Source organism: Megalobrama amblycephala, linkage group LG22 (genome assembly GCF_018812025.1).
Source record: "Megalobrama amblycephala isolate DHTTF-2021 linkage group LG22, ASM1881202v1, whole genome shotgun sequence".
NCBI lineage: Eukaryota > Metazoa > Chordata > Actinopteri > Cypriniformes > Xenocyprididae > Megalobrama > Megalobrama amblycephala.
The window spans coordinates 14,664,125-14,683,834 of record NC_063065.1 but is presented as its reverse complement, the minus strand read 5'-3'; the positions used below and the strand labels follow the sequence as shown (position 1 = coordinate 14,683,834).

Sequence of the window (19,710 nt, the reverse complement as noted above, 5' to 3'; positions counted from 1 at the left end):
TAGTAAAACATAAAAATACCTTACGTTGAAATATAACATAGTATTGAAATTCATATACTGTATGTTTACTACATTACTGAGAACTACATGTTCAAAAACTATAGTAGTTTTTAGTACTTATTTTTTGAGTAACCTTACAAAAAAGTAGACAAAAGTACATGGGACTACCAAGTTTATTTGACATGTCAACATAGTACTACCATTGTTTTTTGGATGTTTTTGGAGTACGCTTTCAGTACCATGGTATATATCATTATTTGAAGTACCTTGAAGTATCATGTAAATACCATTCAGTGCTGTTGTATATACTAAAGTACCATGATACTATCATTTTTGCACATGTACCATGGTAATGAAATTCATGATCTATGGTATTTGCATTGTACACCATGGTACATGGTCAAAAAACATGGTAAAACCATGGTACTCTTTAGTACTTTTCATCAGAGTACCCTTAAAAAAGAGAACCCAGAAGTATCATGGTACTACCATGTTTTTTGTTTGTTTTTTTAATATCTACCATTAATAAAGTATTACAGTTGTTTTTGGAGTATAATTTCAGAAGTACCATGGAATATAGTCAAAGTACTATGACATTATTATCATGTTTTTTGTTTGTTTTTTTGCATATGTACCATGGCATTATCACAATATTCTACAAAGTACCTTTAATGACCATGCAAATACCATGGTATTTGAATATGGTAATCATTAGTCCCATTACATTGGTGTTTCTGCAGCTCAAACAGTAAAGCATGGCACTAGCAATGCCAAGGTCATGGGTTCGATTTCCTTATAAAATGCGTAGCTTGAATGCAATCTAAGTAAAAATGTAAATCTGCCAAATGCATAAATGTAAATGAAAAAGGTATTATCGTCGGACATTGCATCATAGTTCTCCCACAGTAGTTTTTCTGTAAGGCTTTTGCTGTGCTATAAGTCAAAAATGCAGAAAAACACACAGCTGCTATTGGACTGGACAGAAGTTTATTGGTTTCCGAAGTGCACTGCATGCAGAGGAAGCCAGAGAGTGTTCTGCCAGTTTCCAGGTCCTTTCCTGGAATGTTTGGACTGAAGAGGGATCAGGCTGACTCTTGCCAAAGCTAGTCTCCTCCTTTACTTCAACCACTAAAATTCGACATACGTATCTGAGACAATACCTCAGCCTCAAGGGGTCCGAGCTGATACATTCAGCCTGACATTCTGAAAAGATAATGGATCTCAAAATAGACAGCTGACTGGAGAGCCTGCCATATTTACAAGGTCAAGTTTCCAGAAGGCCTTTGCAACACGTTAACATTAAGCATGTATAATAAATAAATATTAATATTTTGCACTGTAAAGACTGTTAGGTTGGCACTCGATAGTGTGATTCCATGCTGAGAAGAAAGATCTGCAGGGGAGGATTGTGGGTAGGAACTATAACTTGTTACGGTGTCAAAAATTTAGACCCGTAGGCTTGAAAACGTGACAGTCATTCATGGAGTCTCATGGAGGTATATTTAGAGTCTCACCTTTCGGGTAAGTGGCACTTCGATAGGTACGGGCACCACCTCTGCCAGAAGGCAGCCGTAAAAGGCGACCATAAAGGCAGCGGGATCGTTGTTGGGGAACACAAGAGCCACCTGCTCGTGGAGTGATAAGAGAGGAAAGGTGTCAGACTTCAGACACGAGCGTATGCTAATCTGACAGGGACATGCTTTAAAACCGAGGCATGCGGCAGAAAACGACACTTTGTCATTAAAGGAATGTTCTGGGTTCAAAACAAGTTATGCTCTATGTTCAGCATCTGCGGCATGTTGACGATTACCACAGACAATCATTTTGACTCGCCCCTCGGTATGTTAAAACAGAAAATTGCACATACTTCATTTATAATGGAAGTCTATGGGGCAAGGCATTCCAGAGGGTTTCAAAGCAGCTCGAATTTTGTGTCATTTTCTTAAAGTGCTTTAATTAGTTTTTTTTTTAGTTAAGTTGTGAAGCTGTCTAAATCATCCTTTTACCAGTATAGGCTTCTATTTACACAGTAAAAATTTAATACAGGCAGATTTACAAGTTACTTTTCATATTAAATAAGTATTTAATTAGTTTTAACATTTAACTGGTTCATTTTGAAAAAACCTTGCCTCATAGGCTTTCATTTAGAGTGCATTAGTGTACACACAATATTCATATACAAACTCGATTCCAAAAAAGTTGGGACACTGTACAAATTGTGAATATAAAAGGAATGCAATAATTTGCAAATCTCATAAACTTATATTTTATTCACAATAGAATATAGATAACATATCAAATGTTCAAAGTGAGACATTTTGAAATGTCATGCCAAATATTGCCTCATTTTGGATTTCATGAGAGCTACACATTCCAAAAAAGTTGGGACAGGTAGCAATAAGAGGCCGGAAAAGTTAAATGTACATATAAGGAACAGCTGGAGGACCAATTTGCAACTTATTAGGTCAATTGGTATAAAAAGAGCCTCTCAGAGTGGCAGTGTCTCTCAGAAGTCAAGATGGGCAGAGGATCACCAATTCCCCCAATGCTGCGGTGAAAAATAGTGGAGCAATATCAGAAAGGAGTTTCTCAGAGAAAAACTGCAAAGAGTTTGAAGTTATCATCATCTACTGTGCATAATATCATCCAAAGATTCAGAGAATCTGGAACAATCTCTGTGCGTAAGGGTCAAGGCCGGAAAACCATACTGGATGCCCGTGATCTTCGGGCCCTTAGACGGCACTGCATCACATACAGGAATGCTACTGTAATGGAAATCACAACATGGGCTCAGGAATACTTGTGTCGGTGAACACAATCCACCGTGCCATTCGCCGTTGCCGGCTAAAACTCTATAGGTCAAAAAAGAAGCCATATCTAAACATGATCCAGAAGCGCAGGCGTTTTCTCTGGGCCAAGGCTCATTTAAAATGGACTGTGGCAAAGTGGAAAACTGTTCTGTGGTCAGACTAATCAAAATTTGAAGTTCTTTTTGGAAAACTGGGACGCCATGTCATCCGCACTAAAGAGGACAAGGACAACCCAAGTTGTTATCAGCGCTCAGTTCAGAAGCCTGCATCTCTGATGGTATGGGGTTGCATGAGTGTGTGTAGCATGGGCAGCTTACACATCTGGAAAGGCACCATCAATGCTGAAAGGTATATCCAAGTTCTAGAACAACATATGCTCCCATCCAGACGTCGTCTCTTTCAGGGAAGATGTGTTGATGCCATGAAATTTAAATCAACTTATTTTTTCCCTTAAAATAATACATTTTCTCAGTTTAAACATTTGATATGTCATCTATGTTGTATTCTGAATAAAATATTGATTTAAGAAACTTTCACATCATTGCATTCTGTTTTTACTCACAATTTGTACAGTGTCCCAACTTTTTTGAAATCGGGTTTGTATTTGAAAATGAAGGAACAAGACAGCTCTCTGTGGTAATCAACAGCATGTAGAGGTTAACTTGTATTGGACTTGCAACTTTCCTCTAATGAAAAAGGTGAACTGGTTCTAAGAGGTTCTGTCACACTCACCCGGTCTCCTGGTCGGACCATTGGTTCCTGTTTTGTGCCTAGTTTGTGGAGGATGTTGTATGCTACTTTGATGCTCCGAGACCAAAGTTTACCTGTGTAGAAGGAAATACATACTAAATGACTGTCCTTTATGGGGTCAGTTCACCAAAAATGCCTTGAAGTTATCAAACCTCATTTGTGTCTCAGTGTATTCAAATATGGCGCTTTTCCACTGCATGGTACCATTCGGTATGGCTCAATTTTTGGTGCTTTTCCATTGCATGGGACGGCTCGGTACGGAACGGTACGGCTCGCTTACCTCGGTGGAGGTTCCAAGTGTGCCGTACAAATACTAAATGTGACGTGTAAACACTGCAGATCACTGATTAGTCAGAGAGAATCGTCACTACCAGCGTCACTGGATTTGAAACACGAGACACCAAACCCGCTAGATTTAAATAGTAGGTAACAGCCACCATAGTATTATTTGTTAGCTAAATGACTTGCTTTAAACGACCGTCTCATGGAATTTGAAAAATGAAATGGCTGTATCATGACTGTATCAGTAGATAAGGTGCAGACTTGTTGGTTGCCGAGAAGCAGATTCACGGCAGTAGAGGCGGCGCAACACTACGATTAGTCTATAATCCCACCCACTTTGAAGCAGTACTGAAAGCAAACTGAAAGTAAAGCGAGCTGAGCCATGCCGTACAGAGCCGTGCCAAGCCGAGTAGTACCATGCAGTGGAAAAGCGCCAATATATGTCTTATGCTCACCAAGGCTGAAGTTATTTAAACAATAATACAGTACAAACAGTAATACTGTAAAATATTATTACAATTTAAAATAACACTTTTCCATTTTAAAATGTAATTTATTCCTTGATGGAAGTTGAAAACAGTTGTGCTGCTTAATATTTTTTAAACTTGATGAATAGAATGTTTAAAAGAACAGCATTTATTTAAAAAATAGAAATCATTTGTAACATTATATATGCAATTTTTGATCAATTTAATGCATCCTTGCTGAATACAAGTACTAATTTTTTTTTTATTTTTTAAATCCTACTGATCCTAAACATTTGAACGGTATAGAAGACGTGAATGTGAAACGCTATTGGTTGTTGCATCTCATAACCAAACAATATCTGCCAGTTTGAATACATGTATATGGAAGTTCAAATGAGATTAAAGGCAGAGAGGAAGATTTTCAGTGAATAATGAAGTCAGTTCCCTTTTGTTCCTCACACAAAGCTATCGTATGACTTCAGAAGACTTGATTTCGGAGTCATATGGAGTACTTTTTAATGGTGCATAAGAAAACTAAGCTCTACATTCAAGAAAGTGCGAAATAAAGAAAAAGAAAAAGTGAACAGATTCCACACACTGAAGGGCAAGCGAAGGACAAACATGGACTGAGACCAAATGGCCAAATTTCTCAAAGTTTAAGTATCTGTATGAGTCACACACAGGGCGTTTCAGCAGTTTATCTTCTCTGTCCTGCTGAATTTTTGACCTGCTGTTATCAGAATTTAACTCATGGCTATGAAGCCCCAGTGAAAGCAAAACGGTGTGTATGAGATAGTGATCTCGCTCCGCGGCTGCATTCTGTGGAAAGTTAATTACTCTTTTGATTTGGGCGAGGTTTTTAACGAGCTGAGGAGGAGGGTGATATTCCTCGGTGAGTTCTGGGGGTTGGGGTGGGGGTGGGGGGGGGGGGGGAGTTAATGCGCCACACAAACAGCCATTGCCATTAATTTTCTGGCTCACACTGCAACCTGTGTGAGTGGCAGTAGAGGTTGTCTCTTGGTAGGGTTTTGAGAATCCTGATGACGTGTGTGTGTGTGTGTGTGTGTGTGTGTAAAGATGAAGAAATGATTATGCTCAGGTGGCTTGATGATCATTTTCAATTTTCAGAAAAAAGAAGAGAGGAAATACCAATCCATTACAGCAGACACACACACTGCAAACCCTTCCTCACACTCTCACCCGTGATGTGCTGCCGTCAGGATCCTCATCGAGAAAAATCAGCTGAGAGACTGAGATCTCACACACACACACTACACAAAACAAGCCCTACAATGATCTCCCCCGCATGACTGAGCATAAATAAGATATAAAAAAGAAGACAAGGGTATTTCTGTTAATATAAGATGAACATTCTTATATATCAGTATATTCAGTGGCCCAAAAATATTTGGACACTTTGTCACACTTAAAAATGCCAATGCATTAATACAAAATATAAAAACAAGTGGCATCTGCCAAAAAATTTATGCTTTTCTCAAAACTAACTAGATTTTCTAAACAAACTATCCTTTTTTTCAAATGTTTGACTTATAAAATGTTTGTGCTTTATTTCTTCCCACTTAGTTTGATAAATAAATTGTATTTTATGTATGCAACAAATCTGATGCATTTTATGTATGCAATAAAATAATATATAAAATTAAAATTAAGATTAAAGACATGCATTAAGTGTGACTTCAATATCCAAATATTTTTTGTCTTAATTTTAAACAATATTTTATTTAATTTAAAATTAAATAACTATCCTTTTGTGAAGTGTTTGACTTATAATATTTTGTGTATGATAAAAAAAAGACATTTATAGATTAAGCATGACTTAAGTGTTGAAATACTTTTTGGGGTCATTGTATCAGACTGTGTGGTCCCTATTAATACTCCAAAATATTAGAGAGTTTACAGTATGATAAAAATACATATAAATATTATATTTTTATTTTGTTCCAGTATGTTTGTACAGTATGCAGTTGTTGTCATTATATGTATGGATGTAGTTTAATATGCTTATATTACCGTAAGTAAGGACGTAGAGGGGTTTGCCGTTGGTGTCCATGGTGGTCAGGCAGGGCGCTTTGGGTGAGATGGTCCCCCAACGTTGCAGTGCAGCTTCCAAAGATGGTGGCCAATTAGTGACCACTCCCAGGGGTTCCCCTCGAATAGCGACCATCTGAGCGCCCTCTGGCCGTGGCTGGTTGGGGTCAGGCTGCTGGACTGAATGATAGAAGATGCAAGGGGCAAAACATGGCCATTTAGGAGGCAAAAAATAATTCGTATTTTAGCAAAATTGGTTTAATGAACAGTGAATCCTTGAATCAGCAGTTCATGTGTGATGTTCATTACAATGTTTTCAGTTAGCTGACTTGCTGTAGGTGATTTGGTTGATTGATTCAATACAACCGATTCAAAAGAATGCTTTGTTTATGAATCAGGCATCATTATGTGTATGTGTTTGTTTATAAGAATAGCTTTAAAAAAAACTCTGAAACTGTGATGATGAGTCAAACACTCACCTTCTAGGAGCTCTTCAAAATCATCAACAAAAAACTCTCGAAGTGGAGGTCGTCTGGGCTGCTTTAGTGTGTTCACAAGTTGCTGGATTTTAGCCGAAACACGACTGCTAACAGGGACTCCTATGAAAAGGATTCAACCAAACAAACAAAAACAAAACAAATATTATCACTCATACATAAACCAATGTCCTGAATCTGCCTGAACGAGCCTATGAACACACACACAGGGCTGTCTGGGTTTAAACGACTGGCCGTAAACAGATTAGATGGATGGCCAAATGTGCACAATGAAGATGTTTCAACTCCCCGCTGTTGTGTTTACTTCTGTATCAAACACCTCAATTTCCATCTTACCCCTAACAAATCAATTTTACAAACATTGATTAATGCCTCTGACAGATGCAGTCAAATCCGGCCTTCAGGGGCGTCCCCAAGAGATCACATTAAAGCATATTAATATAAGAGTGGGATCAATGCCCTCAATCACAGCTTCATAAATGAGGATCAATCAGAGCAGATATCACAGACTGTGTGATATATATACATACACAGCATATATTTATAATGTACATGGATTAGACATTAATCAGTTTTTCATGTAATATTTATTTTATTGTATTTCAGCTTTATTTCAATTACCAAAAATCAGAAAATGTAGGTGAACATAATGCTTTAAGTATCATGAACTAACAATAAAAAATACTTTTACAGTATTTATACCAACTATCACCACTGTGTCCTTAACCCCAGGTTGCTGCAGAGGGACTATATGAAAGTTGCTCTGTATAAAGCCATCTGCCAAAATAAATAAGTCTAGGGTGGAAGAGAAACACTAGATGGGTTGTCAAAATGATTGAGGAAAATGTCTCATGTAAATCTTTCAAAGCTCATTGTAATTTTTGAAATGAAAACGTCATTACTGTCTCTAAAACATCACTTCTTTTCTTTCACACACATTATTGTGCCCTCACCGTCTCCGGTCTCCATGAGTTCGGCGTTGCCATATTTGGGTGTGGTCCGGGGTACGGTGGACACCTGTGGCCTCTCCACCTGAACAGGATGTTCGGAGGTGTAGGTGGTGACGTCCGGAGGGGCTGAGTGATTCTCTGGGTTTGGGAATGTGAGAAGGAACCAAAATGCAGGATGAGAAACTCCAGCTTAAGCTGTGTTGGAGCATGGAAAGGATTACAATATACATTTACCAGAAAATGACCAACTTGAACCAGCTATAAACCAGCTCATAACTGGTTTGTTGCAGCTAATGACCAACTTTGATCAGCTTTAAAACAACTATCATGTTGGTATCAACTATCACCACCTTTAAACCAGTTGGAAACAGAATTTTTTGCAGCTATCAACCAATGTATAGCTGGTAGAAGTTGTTCATTGGCTGATCAATCTATATTATTCATTGAATAACCAATTCAATGACCAACTTGAACCACCTAAACCAGCTGTTTTTTTGTTTTTTTTGCAGCTAATGACCAACTTGGTCCAGCTTTAAACAAACCATCATGTTCTAAAAATGTATATCTGGTTCAAGTTGGTCATTAGTTGATCAATCTATATTATACAGCAAATTACCAGCTTGACCATCCAATGACCAACTTGAACCACCTATACCAGTTGGAAATTGATTTTTTGCAACTATTGACCAACTTGGACCAGCTTTCAACAAGTTATCATTTTCCAAAAATGAATAGCTGGTTGAAGTTGGCCATTGGCTGATCAATCTATAATATACATCAAATAACCAATAAAAATGACCAGCTTGAACCACCTATAAACCAGCTGGCAACTGTTTTTGCAGCTAATGACCAACTTGGGCCAGCTTTAAACCAACTATCATGTTGGTATCAACTATCACCACCTTTAAACCAGTTGGAAACAGATTTTTTTGCAGCTATCAACCAATGTATAGCGGGTAGAAGTTGTTCATTGGCTGATCAATCTATATTATTCATTGAATAACCAATTCAATGACCAACTTGAACCACCTAAACCAGCTGGTTTTTTGTTTTTTGTTTTTTTTTGCAGCTAATGACCAACTTGGTCCAGCTTTAAACAAAATATCATGTTCCAAAAATTTATATCTGGTTCAAGTTGGTCATTAGCTGATCAATCTATATTATACAGTAAATTACCAGCTTGACCATGCAATGACCAACTTGAACCACCTATACCAGTTGCAAATTGATTTTTTGCAATTATTGACCAACTTGGACCAGCTTTCAACAAGTTATCATTTTCCAAAAATGAATAGCTGGTTGAAGTTGGCCATTGGCTGATCAATCTATAATATACATCAAATAACCAATCCAATGACCAGCTTGAACCACCTATAACCCAGCTGGCAACTGTTTTTTGCAGCTAATGACCAACTTGGGCCAGCTTTAAACCAACTATCATGTTCCAAAAAAAACCATTTGAACTAGATATTCTAGCAGGATTTCAGTCCTACCTGGCTTTGATAAAGAGCCCTGACACACTTGCCACATTGTTTACGGTTAAAAGGAAGAGGGTGGGAGGCAGACAGGAAGTGATTTTGAGGAAAACATGCACTTGTCTCAGAGAAAGAGACGGATGGAACGCAAGAGACACAGAGGAGAGCTTTTCCATCCTTTCCTTAATTACAGTCCCTTTTACTTCCACTCGGTGAGTCCACTGGGCATCTCTCTCACCATTCACCCTCCCTCTCAGATCATAAATTCTCAGCTGTCTGCGGCCTCTTTCTCATTCCCCTCAGCTCGCTCCTGAAACGTCTCTTTCACATTCGGTGCCCTTGGCTGCCACATATTACCATTATGATATTCCTACAGAGTTTGTGTGGTCTAACGTTGAGTAAATAAATGTCATTTTCCTGTTTTGAGCGATTTCAAATGGCAGAAGTCAGTGGGTGAGCCTTTCGCTAAAAGCTCATAAAGTGTCACAAGTTTCCTTCCATTTCATCCCGCGCTCCAATCGAGCTGCTCAGAGAGAAATAACCGGCCGTGTGTAATTTCGACACCGGGAATGAGGAGAATGCCAATGAGGCAGCACTATTTCCCCTCCACCATAAAACACCCAAAATGGCCCTAACAGAAACGTCCACTGTGATCAAGGACGACACAGTCCAAGGCTTTTAGCTGCTTAGCTTCAGTTCAGCATAGATGATTTTCAAATTCAATATAATAAAACTTTCATGCAGACCCTGAGTACGTATCTGACTGATATGATACATTAATATCAAAACTAGATAGAGTGGTGTATTTCAGTGCATTACTTTACACAGTAGAGAAACAGTTAATTTTTAGCTATATTTCATAAATCATTTTGTTTCTGACTCATAAAATATATATATATAAAGTACTATCACGTATAAATATGAATTGAAGTACAAGTGTTAAATCTGGTAGAGATAAGTCAACAGAATGAACGTGATTAAGCGAGATGCCTCCTGTCTGAGGAATTGTGCCAAGCACAGAAGGGGATTGTGATGGAGGATGTGACTAAGGAAGGGCACGACCCCTGGACCGGGCTTCCACCCACCATCAGCACTAAGTGCCTCGACTCCTACTTCTCTCTCATCTCCAGGAGGGCTGAGTAAAAATATTGATGTGACTACCAGTGCAGCTCAATTCACGACTGAATGATCCTTATGAGCCTGTTCGTTTAAAAGTGTGATTCTTGAACAAATGACTGAGTCGATTCCTTTTAGCGAATCAGTAGCATACAACATTAACAGTTAAATGACTCTGGTGAGCTGGTCCTTTTTACTGAATCAAAACAAAGCATGAATAGGGTAGTTCGAATCATGAAAGAATGAATCTTTTGAGCTGGTTCTTTTTAGTGAATCAAAAACATACAACACAACATGTAGCTCAATTCCGAATACTCGAATTAATGACTCTTGTCAGCCAGTTCTTTTTAGCAAAACAATAACATACAATATTACCAGTGTAGTCTCATTCTTGAACTTTTGAACTCTTACTCTTGACTCTTACAGTTGTATGAGCCGGTTCTTTTAGTGCCTCAAAATCATTCAGTGTGTCGTGTAGCTCGATTCGGGTTGTTTTTAGCTTATTAAAAACATACAGCATGACATGTATTTTGATTCTCAAATGAATGACTCTTATGAGCCTGTTCTTTTTAGCGATTCAGAAACATACACTGAGACCAGTGTAGTCTGAATCATGAACAATTGACTCTTATGAGCTGGTTCTTTTTTTGCGAATCAAAAACATACAGGATGATGTGTAGCTCGATTCTCAAATGAATGACTCTAAATAAGTAGGTTGTTTATAGCGAATCAAAACATACAGTGTCATCAGTGTAAACTGATTCACGAACAGATGACTTTTTATTGAATCAAAAATGATTCACTGATGCTTGAACAAACAACTGTTATGAGCTGATTGTTTTAATTTGAAACAAGAACATACAATCCTGACTCAGAAATAAATTATTTTATGAGCCGGTTCTTTTTTAATGAATCAATAACATACAGCATGACCGGTAGAGCCTGATTCCTGCAACAAATAATTCCTATGAGCCGGTTCTTTTAAAGAATAAGATAAGACTTTCTCAAAAAGATAAGTTACCGGTCTGAAACATTTAAAGCATTATTGGAGAGATTTTATTCCACCTATAAGAATATGTAAGCAAAACGAATATCATAATTGAAATACACCCGAATGAATTGGAATCGAATCAAATCGGAATCAGAATCAAATTGACATGAGAGCTTTGTGAATCTGAATCAAATTGAAATTGGGAAATCGATTTCCAGACCTAATCTCCAGACTCCCTCCCTGCCTCATATTCGACCTTCCTGCCTTGTATTCCACCTCAACTCCTGCTTCATCACTGGCCTCCCTGCCTCGTCTCCTGCCTCTATCATCAGTGATGAGTGTACGAGAAAACACCCAGCAGCTAGAGCCCTTGCGTAACAGGCTGAAAATAACCCACATCTAAACTCTCTCCCTCTCTCTCTCTTCACTCCACCCCCCTGCTCTTCAGTGACACGGACACTAATGTGGTGGAAAAGGAGTTTCCTCAAAGCCCAGAGGTGCTTGCAGGAGAACAAATAAAAATGACGTCCTGTGTCACGTGAGGGAACCTGCTGGCAAATCTGCGTCACTGAGACTAGACAACCCCAGACAAACAGAACCTTTCTAGTCTGGAGGGATGCATAAGAATGAATAATCAATTTTCATTCATCATTACATTAAAATGAGAACATTTTTGGTTTAAGTACTGTTCAAAAAAATTTGTACACTTTTTTATATAGCATATAATAAATGATGGAAGCAATTTATCAAAACACCAATATAAACTACCATTGAAAAGTTAGGGGTCAGAAAGATGTTTTTGAAAGAAGTCTCTTATATTCAACAAGGCTGAATTTATTTGATCAAAAATAGTTAAACAGTAATTGTGAAATATTATAATATAAAAGAACCGTTTTCTATTTTAATATATTTGAAAATTTAATTTATTCCTGTCATGGCAAAGCTGAATTTCCACCAGCGAGTCTTCAGTGTCACATGATCTTTCTGAAATCATTTAATATGCTCTGTGTCAACAATGATACTTTTTTCCAGGATTTTTTAATGGCTATAAAGTTCAAAAGAACAGCATTTATTTGAAATAGAATTTTTTGTAACATTATACACACACATCGTTGAATAAAAAAGTATTAATTTCTTTAATAAAAAAATCTTACTGACCCCAAACTTTTGAATGGTGTATATGACATAAACATGTGCCTGTGTTTCAATGAGGAAATGATTTCAGTGGTTAAAAAACATCTCAAATGTCAATGCAAATAACATTTAGGGAAATAATCATGCATATTTAACAGATAAACACACAGGTAGTGATAGGTAGCACAAAACACTGACATTTAAAGCAATTGTGCACACAAAAAAGATAACTCTGATATAATTTACTCAACGCCATGTTGTTCCAAATCTGTTTAACATTCTTTCTTCCGTGGAATATAAAAGAAGATATTACACAGAATGTCTCAGCTGCTCTTTTTTATGCAGTGTAAGTGAATAGTGACAATAGGTGACAAGCATGATTAGTTTCTCAAACAGTTATCATATGGCTTCAGAAGAGATTTATCATGATTGTATGGTGCTTTTTTGTGGTAGCCTCCGGTCACCATTCACTTTCAGTGTATGGAAAAAGGTAGCGTGAACATAAAAATTTTGTTTTCCACGGAAGAAAGACATACATGTTCAGAAAGTTTTAAGGGATGAGCAAATTATGACAAAATTTTCAATTTTGGGTGAACTATTCCTTGAAACACACAAGGTCGGGAATGAACAACAACAATTAGCAAATAGAGACAAAGAATGGACATCTAAAAGCAGACTGGAAGCTTGAAAAAACAGCATTTCACACTTCATAATTTAATTTAAAAAAAAAACTATAAATATTTAGTAAACACACAAGGTACACAGTCACTACTACTCACAGATAGACCATATTTCAAATTCAACAGCACAAACAAAGTCTCATAACTGTTCTAAGAGAATTGTGCTCATTTAATCGTACATACACAGCAGAATTGACGTTCAGACACATCAGGTCATAAAATTCACAGCACGCAACTCCAAACACAAACACACCGAGGGGCCTGTCGTCCCCCAGACTCCAGAGAAAACCACATGGAGGACAAAGACTGTCTAGATGGTCGGATGATTGGGGGAAGTTCATGATGTAAGTGTGTGTGTGTGTGCGGCATCAGTATACTGACCCTCCGACTCCAAGGGTGGCGGCCAGAGAAGATCTGATCCGAACTCACAGGAGCGCCGCAGCGAGTTTCCGTTCTCTGCTACGCCAAGCATAGTTTTCCTTTTCAACGAGAGGTGAGCGATCGGCCCTGGATGGGGAAGGGAGGAAGGGGGAGAACCAGAACCTTGAGAGCCGTCCACTTCCTCACTGACCGCAGGCATGGATGGGCAGGAGGGACGGGGACTGATGAGCCGAGCATGGACAGCGCCATGTTCCCAACAGAGTACCGAGGACTCTGGATATCTTGCATGGAGGGGGGGTGGGGGGTGGGGGGGACGGAGGAGGTGGGAATGGTTGAGCATTCCTACAGGAGCACCCACACTGCCATGTTTCTCCCAATGGTACGTGACAAATATGGGAAAACGGGACAAAAGCAAAAACCTAGGAAGCACTTGCAGAACTTTGTTCCTGGTCCAGTGTTTAAAAATGTCCCAGAGAGACATTAAGTACCCTTGCCGTGTTCCTAAATATGCACTAACAATGTTCTGAGAGCTCCGAACACGACCAAGTCTCTTGAGGTTGGTTGTCTGCTTTTAGATGGTACCACAACATTATCATGTAGGAGGACAAAAAGGAAGAGAGAGAGAGAGAAAATCGAAAGGCTCTTTTACACGATGACCACAAATTCCCAGTTTATTTTCAAGATGGCAGAGTGGAGGCGGCAAGGAAATCTTGCCAAGATTTTATGTGTCATTGACCAATCAGAAAATGTTATGTGTCAGTATTCTCCAACCAATCAAACTGCATTTAGTTTTAGTGTTTTTAGTCACTTTCAGAATTGATGCGTCTAAAATCGCTCCCTGCTGCCCACACAATGTGAATGAGTAAAAGAATGAGTGATTTTAGATACGGCAAATGTCTGCCCACCAATCACATTTATTTCTATTCATGGTTAGCCTATTTTATAGCCCATTTTATTTTGTTTCCTGCTCAACAAACACTGCCTACATTGGTGCGTTGGTCTCCAGGCCTGGTCAAATTGGTTTGTTTAGTTGGTTTTAAAGAGGTTTTGGGCATTTTCAGCAGGTGAGACTAGCTAAACCAGCTAAGACCAGCTTAGCCAGGCTGACAGACAAAGAAAGATAACTGTAAATAGTGTTGTCAAAAGTACCGAATTCAGTACCAAGTTGGAAATGTGATGCTTTGAGCGCTGTTGAGCGGATTCGTAAACACCTCTGATTGGCCATTGTGTTCACATGCTCATCAGATACGTCTGCGATTGGCTACAATGATCAACGCTTTAAAAACATGTTGTAAATGGACATCAATGATGCTCTTCACAGAGCGCTTATACAGATACACACGGGAGCCCGGGCCTGCTTTCAACACTCCAGTGCATTGATCGTTGTAGCCAATCACAGACATATCTGATGAGCGTGTGAACACAATGGCCAATCAGAGGTGTTTACGAATACCGAAGTTGGTACTTTTGACAACACTAACTGTAACTGTGTTTTAATAATCTCTTAATTCTATGAGAATAGTGTCCACATCACAGCTATAAAGATAAAAACACAAAGGGATGATACCGTTGGACTCACTTTCAGAAAGATTTTTTTCCAGATGGTAAATGATTAAATTGACAGCCAATTAGAATCCAGCTGACTGTTTAAAGCAACAGACAAGATAACTTGTGTGCCCGCTTATAACAAACAAAACAATATTATCTGTTCGTGTGGATGCCAATGAGGTTACAGTTATCTTTATAGTTATCGTTCTTGGTGTGAACAGCCCTAAACCTGCTATAACCAGCAATTAAAAAAAGGCTTATTTTTTTAACATGGTAGTTTAATTATCTATATCTTATATGAAACACTGAAAATAATATTTACAGCAATCACTTCATTCAGTTTTTGATTGCTAACACTGAGCTAAAGCAGTAGCAATTGCCACCTCTTCTGTGTATGGAAAAGCACTGGTAAAAAACACAAAACTTGTTGCCTATTGTGCACCGTGTAAAATGCCCTTAAGAAGAAACAAAATGGTGAGGGTGGAAAGAAATGAAGATAGAGTGATTTGAAATACAGAACAGGGAGGAAAGCTGATACAGGAAAGGGAAATTGAGATAGAACGCTGAGAACCAAATCGTGAGGGGAAATAAAAAGATGAAGGGAGAGAGGTAACAGGACAGTGTGAAAGAGATGAGTTCCCTTCTTCAGACATTAAACTGCTCCACAGGGCACTCCTACATATCATCATAGCTCTATTAAGACACCAGAGTTCATCACTTAGCCACAGTCTACAACTTTAAGCCCTCTGGATACAGAGGGTTCGTGAGGTTTTTGAAAATGAGGCGTCTTTCTTTCTCTGGGCTCTGAGTGGAGGAGGGGAAAGTGGCAACAAAACTCTTTCCTCTTTCTGCTACGTTCTTTGTTTACATCTAAAAACAGCTGGATGGATAGATTTAACATCTGCTGTTCAGCACAGGCTAGTCAGGGCTTCTTTAAACAGACAAAACGGGGAGGTGTAACTGGCATTTTGTTGACTGAATTGTCACCTCAGGACTCAACAATAAGGATATTTTTCTGCTGGTCCAGTCAGGCCACTAGATTTGTACTTTTGTTGTGGCCCACACCAACAACAATAAAATATATATATATAAATATATATATATATATATATTATATATATATATATATATATATATATAAATAAAAAAATAATAATAATAAATTATAATATTAAAAATATTTAATAAATGAATAGCAAATATTACAATATTACAATAGTAAATATTAAAATAAATAATAATAATAATTATGCAGGCTTTTAAATTTGTCAGAAATATATTTTTATTAAATGTTAATTTAAAAAAAAAAGAAAAAGAAAATTCTACAAGAAATTTAGGGCAGGATATAAATGTATCCATAAAGAATTGATTAGGTCATGAAAAGATAAAAAATTAAAACAATATTTTAAACGTATATTTTTAGCAACAGGCTTTTATATGGGCCAGAAAGTAATATATTTATTTGTTATGAAATGTCTAAAATTCTAAAGAAAACATTTTAAATAAATATAAATTTGCATAAAAAAACATTTTTTTTAAAGTTCTTTAAATTATTTTATAATGATTAATTATGTTTTATTTAGAAATGTAATTATTTATAATAGTACATCATTGATAATAGCTTAGAATTGATTTACAATAATATATCATTTATATTTATGTTTTTAAACAATAATAACATGGAGTTACAAATTATATCTGTAACTCCATGACAACTATAAACTCTACACACTTTTGCAGGTAAAATAGCTTACAGTGATTTACGATTAGACCAATTGTGATACTGCAAGACTATCATAAATCATTTGCACAATTAAGAGACATACTTGGTGACATAAATCATCAGAATTCACAAAGACATGTAAATTAGCACAGAAAATGTTTATGTTAGCAAGCCATAAAAACACAAACACGTGATCAACAAATTTAAAACAGTGGTCATTGTGTCTTGTTCTCTGCCCCAAAATGCTCTTAAACTGGCTGCGGACTATCCTTACTGTTGAGCCATGCAGACAAAGATTAATGATTATTTACTGATTGAACAGTTAAACCTCTCGACAGACAATTTCAGAGGCAATTACCACCGAATCACATCAATGACAGCAAGCGTGGTCCAACGACAGCACAGATATACAATAAGAAGCAAAAGAAATTGCGGACAACACACATAGGCGAGGGAGGCAGGGTTTAGAAGCATGGCAGGAATTGTGGGAGTGACTGGCTGAGGGATAGATGTGGAAGCGGGGTTTGCTGAGGGGGGGGGGGGGGTGTTACCTGATTTGCCGACATGTGCTTGAGCCAGGACGTCAGCCAGGCGCCCTGCCGCTCCGCTGCCCCCACTCTGCGTTGATGACGAGGAGGAGGAGGTGGTGGAACCCTGGTGGATGGCCCGGCTGATCCAGTGCTCCATGCTGACGCTGCCCTGGCTGGAGGTGGGGGTACCCTCACCCTGGCCGCCCTCCTCCTCCGAGCCGGACGAGGTGTCTGTCAGGGGGGGGCAGAGAGGAGAGGGGGGGAGAGGCCTAGTGAGAGTCACTCAGACCCACTCAACACTCAGCCCAGAAAGTGGACAAGTGCAATTAAAGTCAACATGAAAAGGGATTTGCAACCCATTGGATGGATTTTAGAATGAAAAAAATAGACAAATGTACAAAAATTGTATCCATAAGGAATTGATTGGGTAATGAAACATTACAAATAATTATAATAATTTATAAATGTTTTTAAAATATATATATTTTAGTGTCAAAGTAATATATTTCTATTTTTATTAAAGGTGCCCTAGAACCAGTTTTTACAAGATGTAATATAAGTCTAAGGTGTCCCCTGAATGCGTCTGAAGTTTCAGCTCAAAATACACAATAGATTTTTTTAAATTAATTTTTATTTAATTTTTTTAACTGCCTATTTTGGGGCATCATTAACTATGCACCGATTCAGCGCGCAGACCCTTTAAATCACGCGCTCCCTGCCCCCCGAGCTCTCGACTATAATACAGTGCATTTACAAAGTTTACACAGCTAATATAACCCTCAAATGGATCTTTACAAGATGTTCGTCATGCATACTTCATGCATGCGTCGGATCATGTGAGTATAGTATTTATTTGGATGTTTACATTTGATTCTGAATGAGTTTGATAGTGCTCCGTGGCTAAAGCTAACATTACACACTGTTGGAGAGATTTATAAAGAATGAAGTTGTGTTTATGAATTATACAGACTGCAAGTGTTTAAAAATGAAAATAGCGACGGCTCTTGTCTCCGTGAATACAGTAAGAAACGATGGTAACTTTAACCACATTTAACAGTACATTAGCAACATGCTAACGAAACATTTAGAAAGACAATTCACAAATATCACTAAAAATATCATGTAATCATGGATCATGTCAGTTATTATTGCTCCATCTGCCATTTTTCGCTATTGTTCTTGCTTGCTTACCTAGTCTGATGATTCAGCTGTGCACAGTTCCAGACGTTAATACTGGCTGCCCTTGTCTAATGCCTTGAACATGGGCTGGCATATGCAAATATTGGGGGCGTACATATTAATGATCCCGACTGTTACGTAACAGTCGGTATTATGTTGAGATTCACGGAGGTCTTTTAAACAAATGAGATTTACATAAGAAGGAGGAAACAATGGAGTTTGAAACTCAATGTATGTCTTTTCCATGTACTGAAATCTTGTTATTCAACTATGCCAAGGTAAATTCAATGGGTGTGACGAGACACAAGATTAGTCCACGAGAATGAGACAAGATTTTTTGCACAGTATTTTTAAGAAAATCCTCAATGACGAAATACATGACTAGAAAAATAGTCTGCCAGTGCATTTGAAATGTTTTAATTAATCATCTTGTAATGGATGTCATTTCAGTTCTACTTTCTGAGTATGAATTGTCATATGCATTAAAAGACAACAATAGTCAAGCACTGTAAAAGGTTTTGCCAATCAATTGACTGGCTTCTCTCCTGTATGATTTCATATGAGTCTTTTCAGACCTGTAGACCTTAGATTTATGAGCTTCTACATCTTTTGACCTCCTAACTGAACTCCTTTCCACAAATTGATCATATAAATAAAATCAGTATAAATAAAAATAAATAACAGTTTTGTCTCAGTCTTATTAAGAGCAATCAATAAGTGCCACCATAATCAAAGTACTCTCTCAATATTCAAAGTGCAAACAGAGAGCAAATTTTTCTTCAAGCATGATACAGAGCTGAGAGATGGTTACAACTACACAGCCCAGCCTAAGATATCTCTCAGATGCCTGTATCAGAGAGCCACTTGCAGGGTATTGAAATCGCATTTGAATGCGTGCTCGCGTTTTACTTTCGCTTTCGATTTCGCAAACACTCGTACTCTGTGAACAGGGAGCGGCGGTGCTGAGCAAGCAGTCTACAAGAAAAGACAATAGTCAGACGCTTAGGCTCTGTTGTGCGACGAATCCTCCGCCATGGTCTCGTCAGTCATCTTGCCACTTACTCTCGAAACACATGATCAGTGAACTCTGATTCCTGCTGCACAACGTACGACTCTGCAGCTCGTGTTGGATGAGCTGGATGGGATTG

The 19,710-nt window shown here is 38.0% G+C and overlaps 1 protein-coding gene across 6 annotated transcripts in view; it reads right to left on the bottom strand.

Moving 5' to 3' along the window:
* Positions 1 to 19,710, bottom strand: part of dip2ca (disco-interacting protein 2 homolog Ca) — a 130,484-nt gene that overhangs the window by 40,094 nt on the left and 70,680 nt on the right. For 4 of the 6 annotated variants that reach the window (XM_048174094.1, XM_048174095.1, XM_048174096.1 and 1 more), the window contains exons 5-11: positions 17,405 to 17,614; positions 13,583 to 13,708; positions 7,809 to 7,943; positions 6,838 to 6,957; positions 6,341 to 6,538; positions 3,543 to 3,634; positions 1,515 to 1,625 (exon numbers count right to left, since the gene is read on the bottom strand). In XM_048174094.1, coding sequence (XP_048030051.1) covers positions 1,515 to 1,625; positions 3,543 to 3,634; positions 6,341 to 6,538; positions 6,838 to 6,957; positions 7,809 to 7,943; positions 13,583 to 13,708; positions 17,405 to 17,614 — 992 coding nt within the window. Of the gene's footprint in view, positions 1 to 1,514; positions 1,626 to 3,542; positions 3,635 to 6,340; positions 6,539 to 6,837; positions 6,958 to 7,808; positions 7,944 to 13,582; positions 13,709 to 17,404; positions 17,653 to 19,710 lie in introns of all 6 variants that reach the window. The other 2 variants (XM_048174099.1, XM_048174098.1) reach the window with 2 other exon arrangements.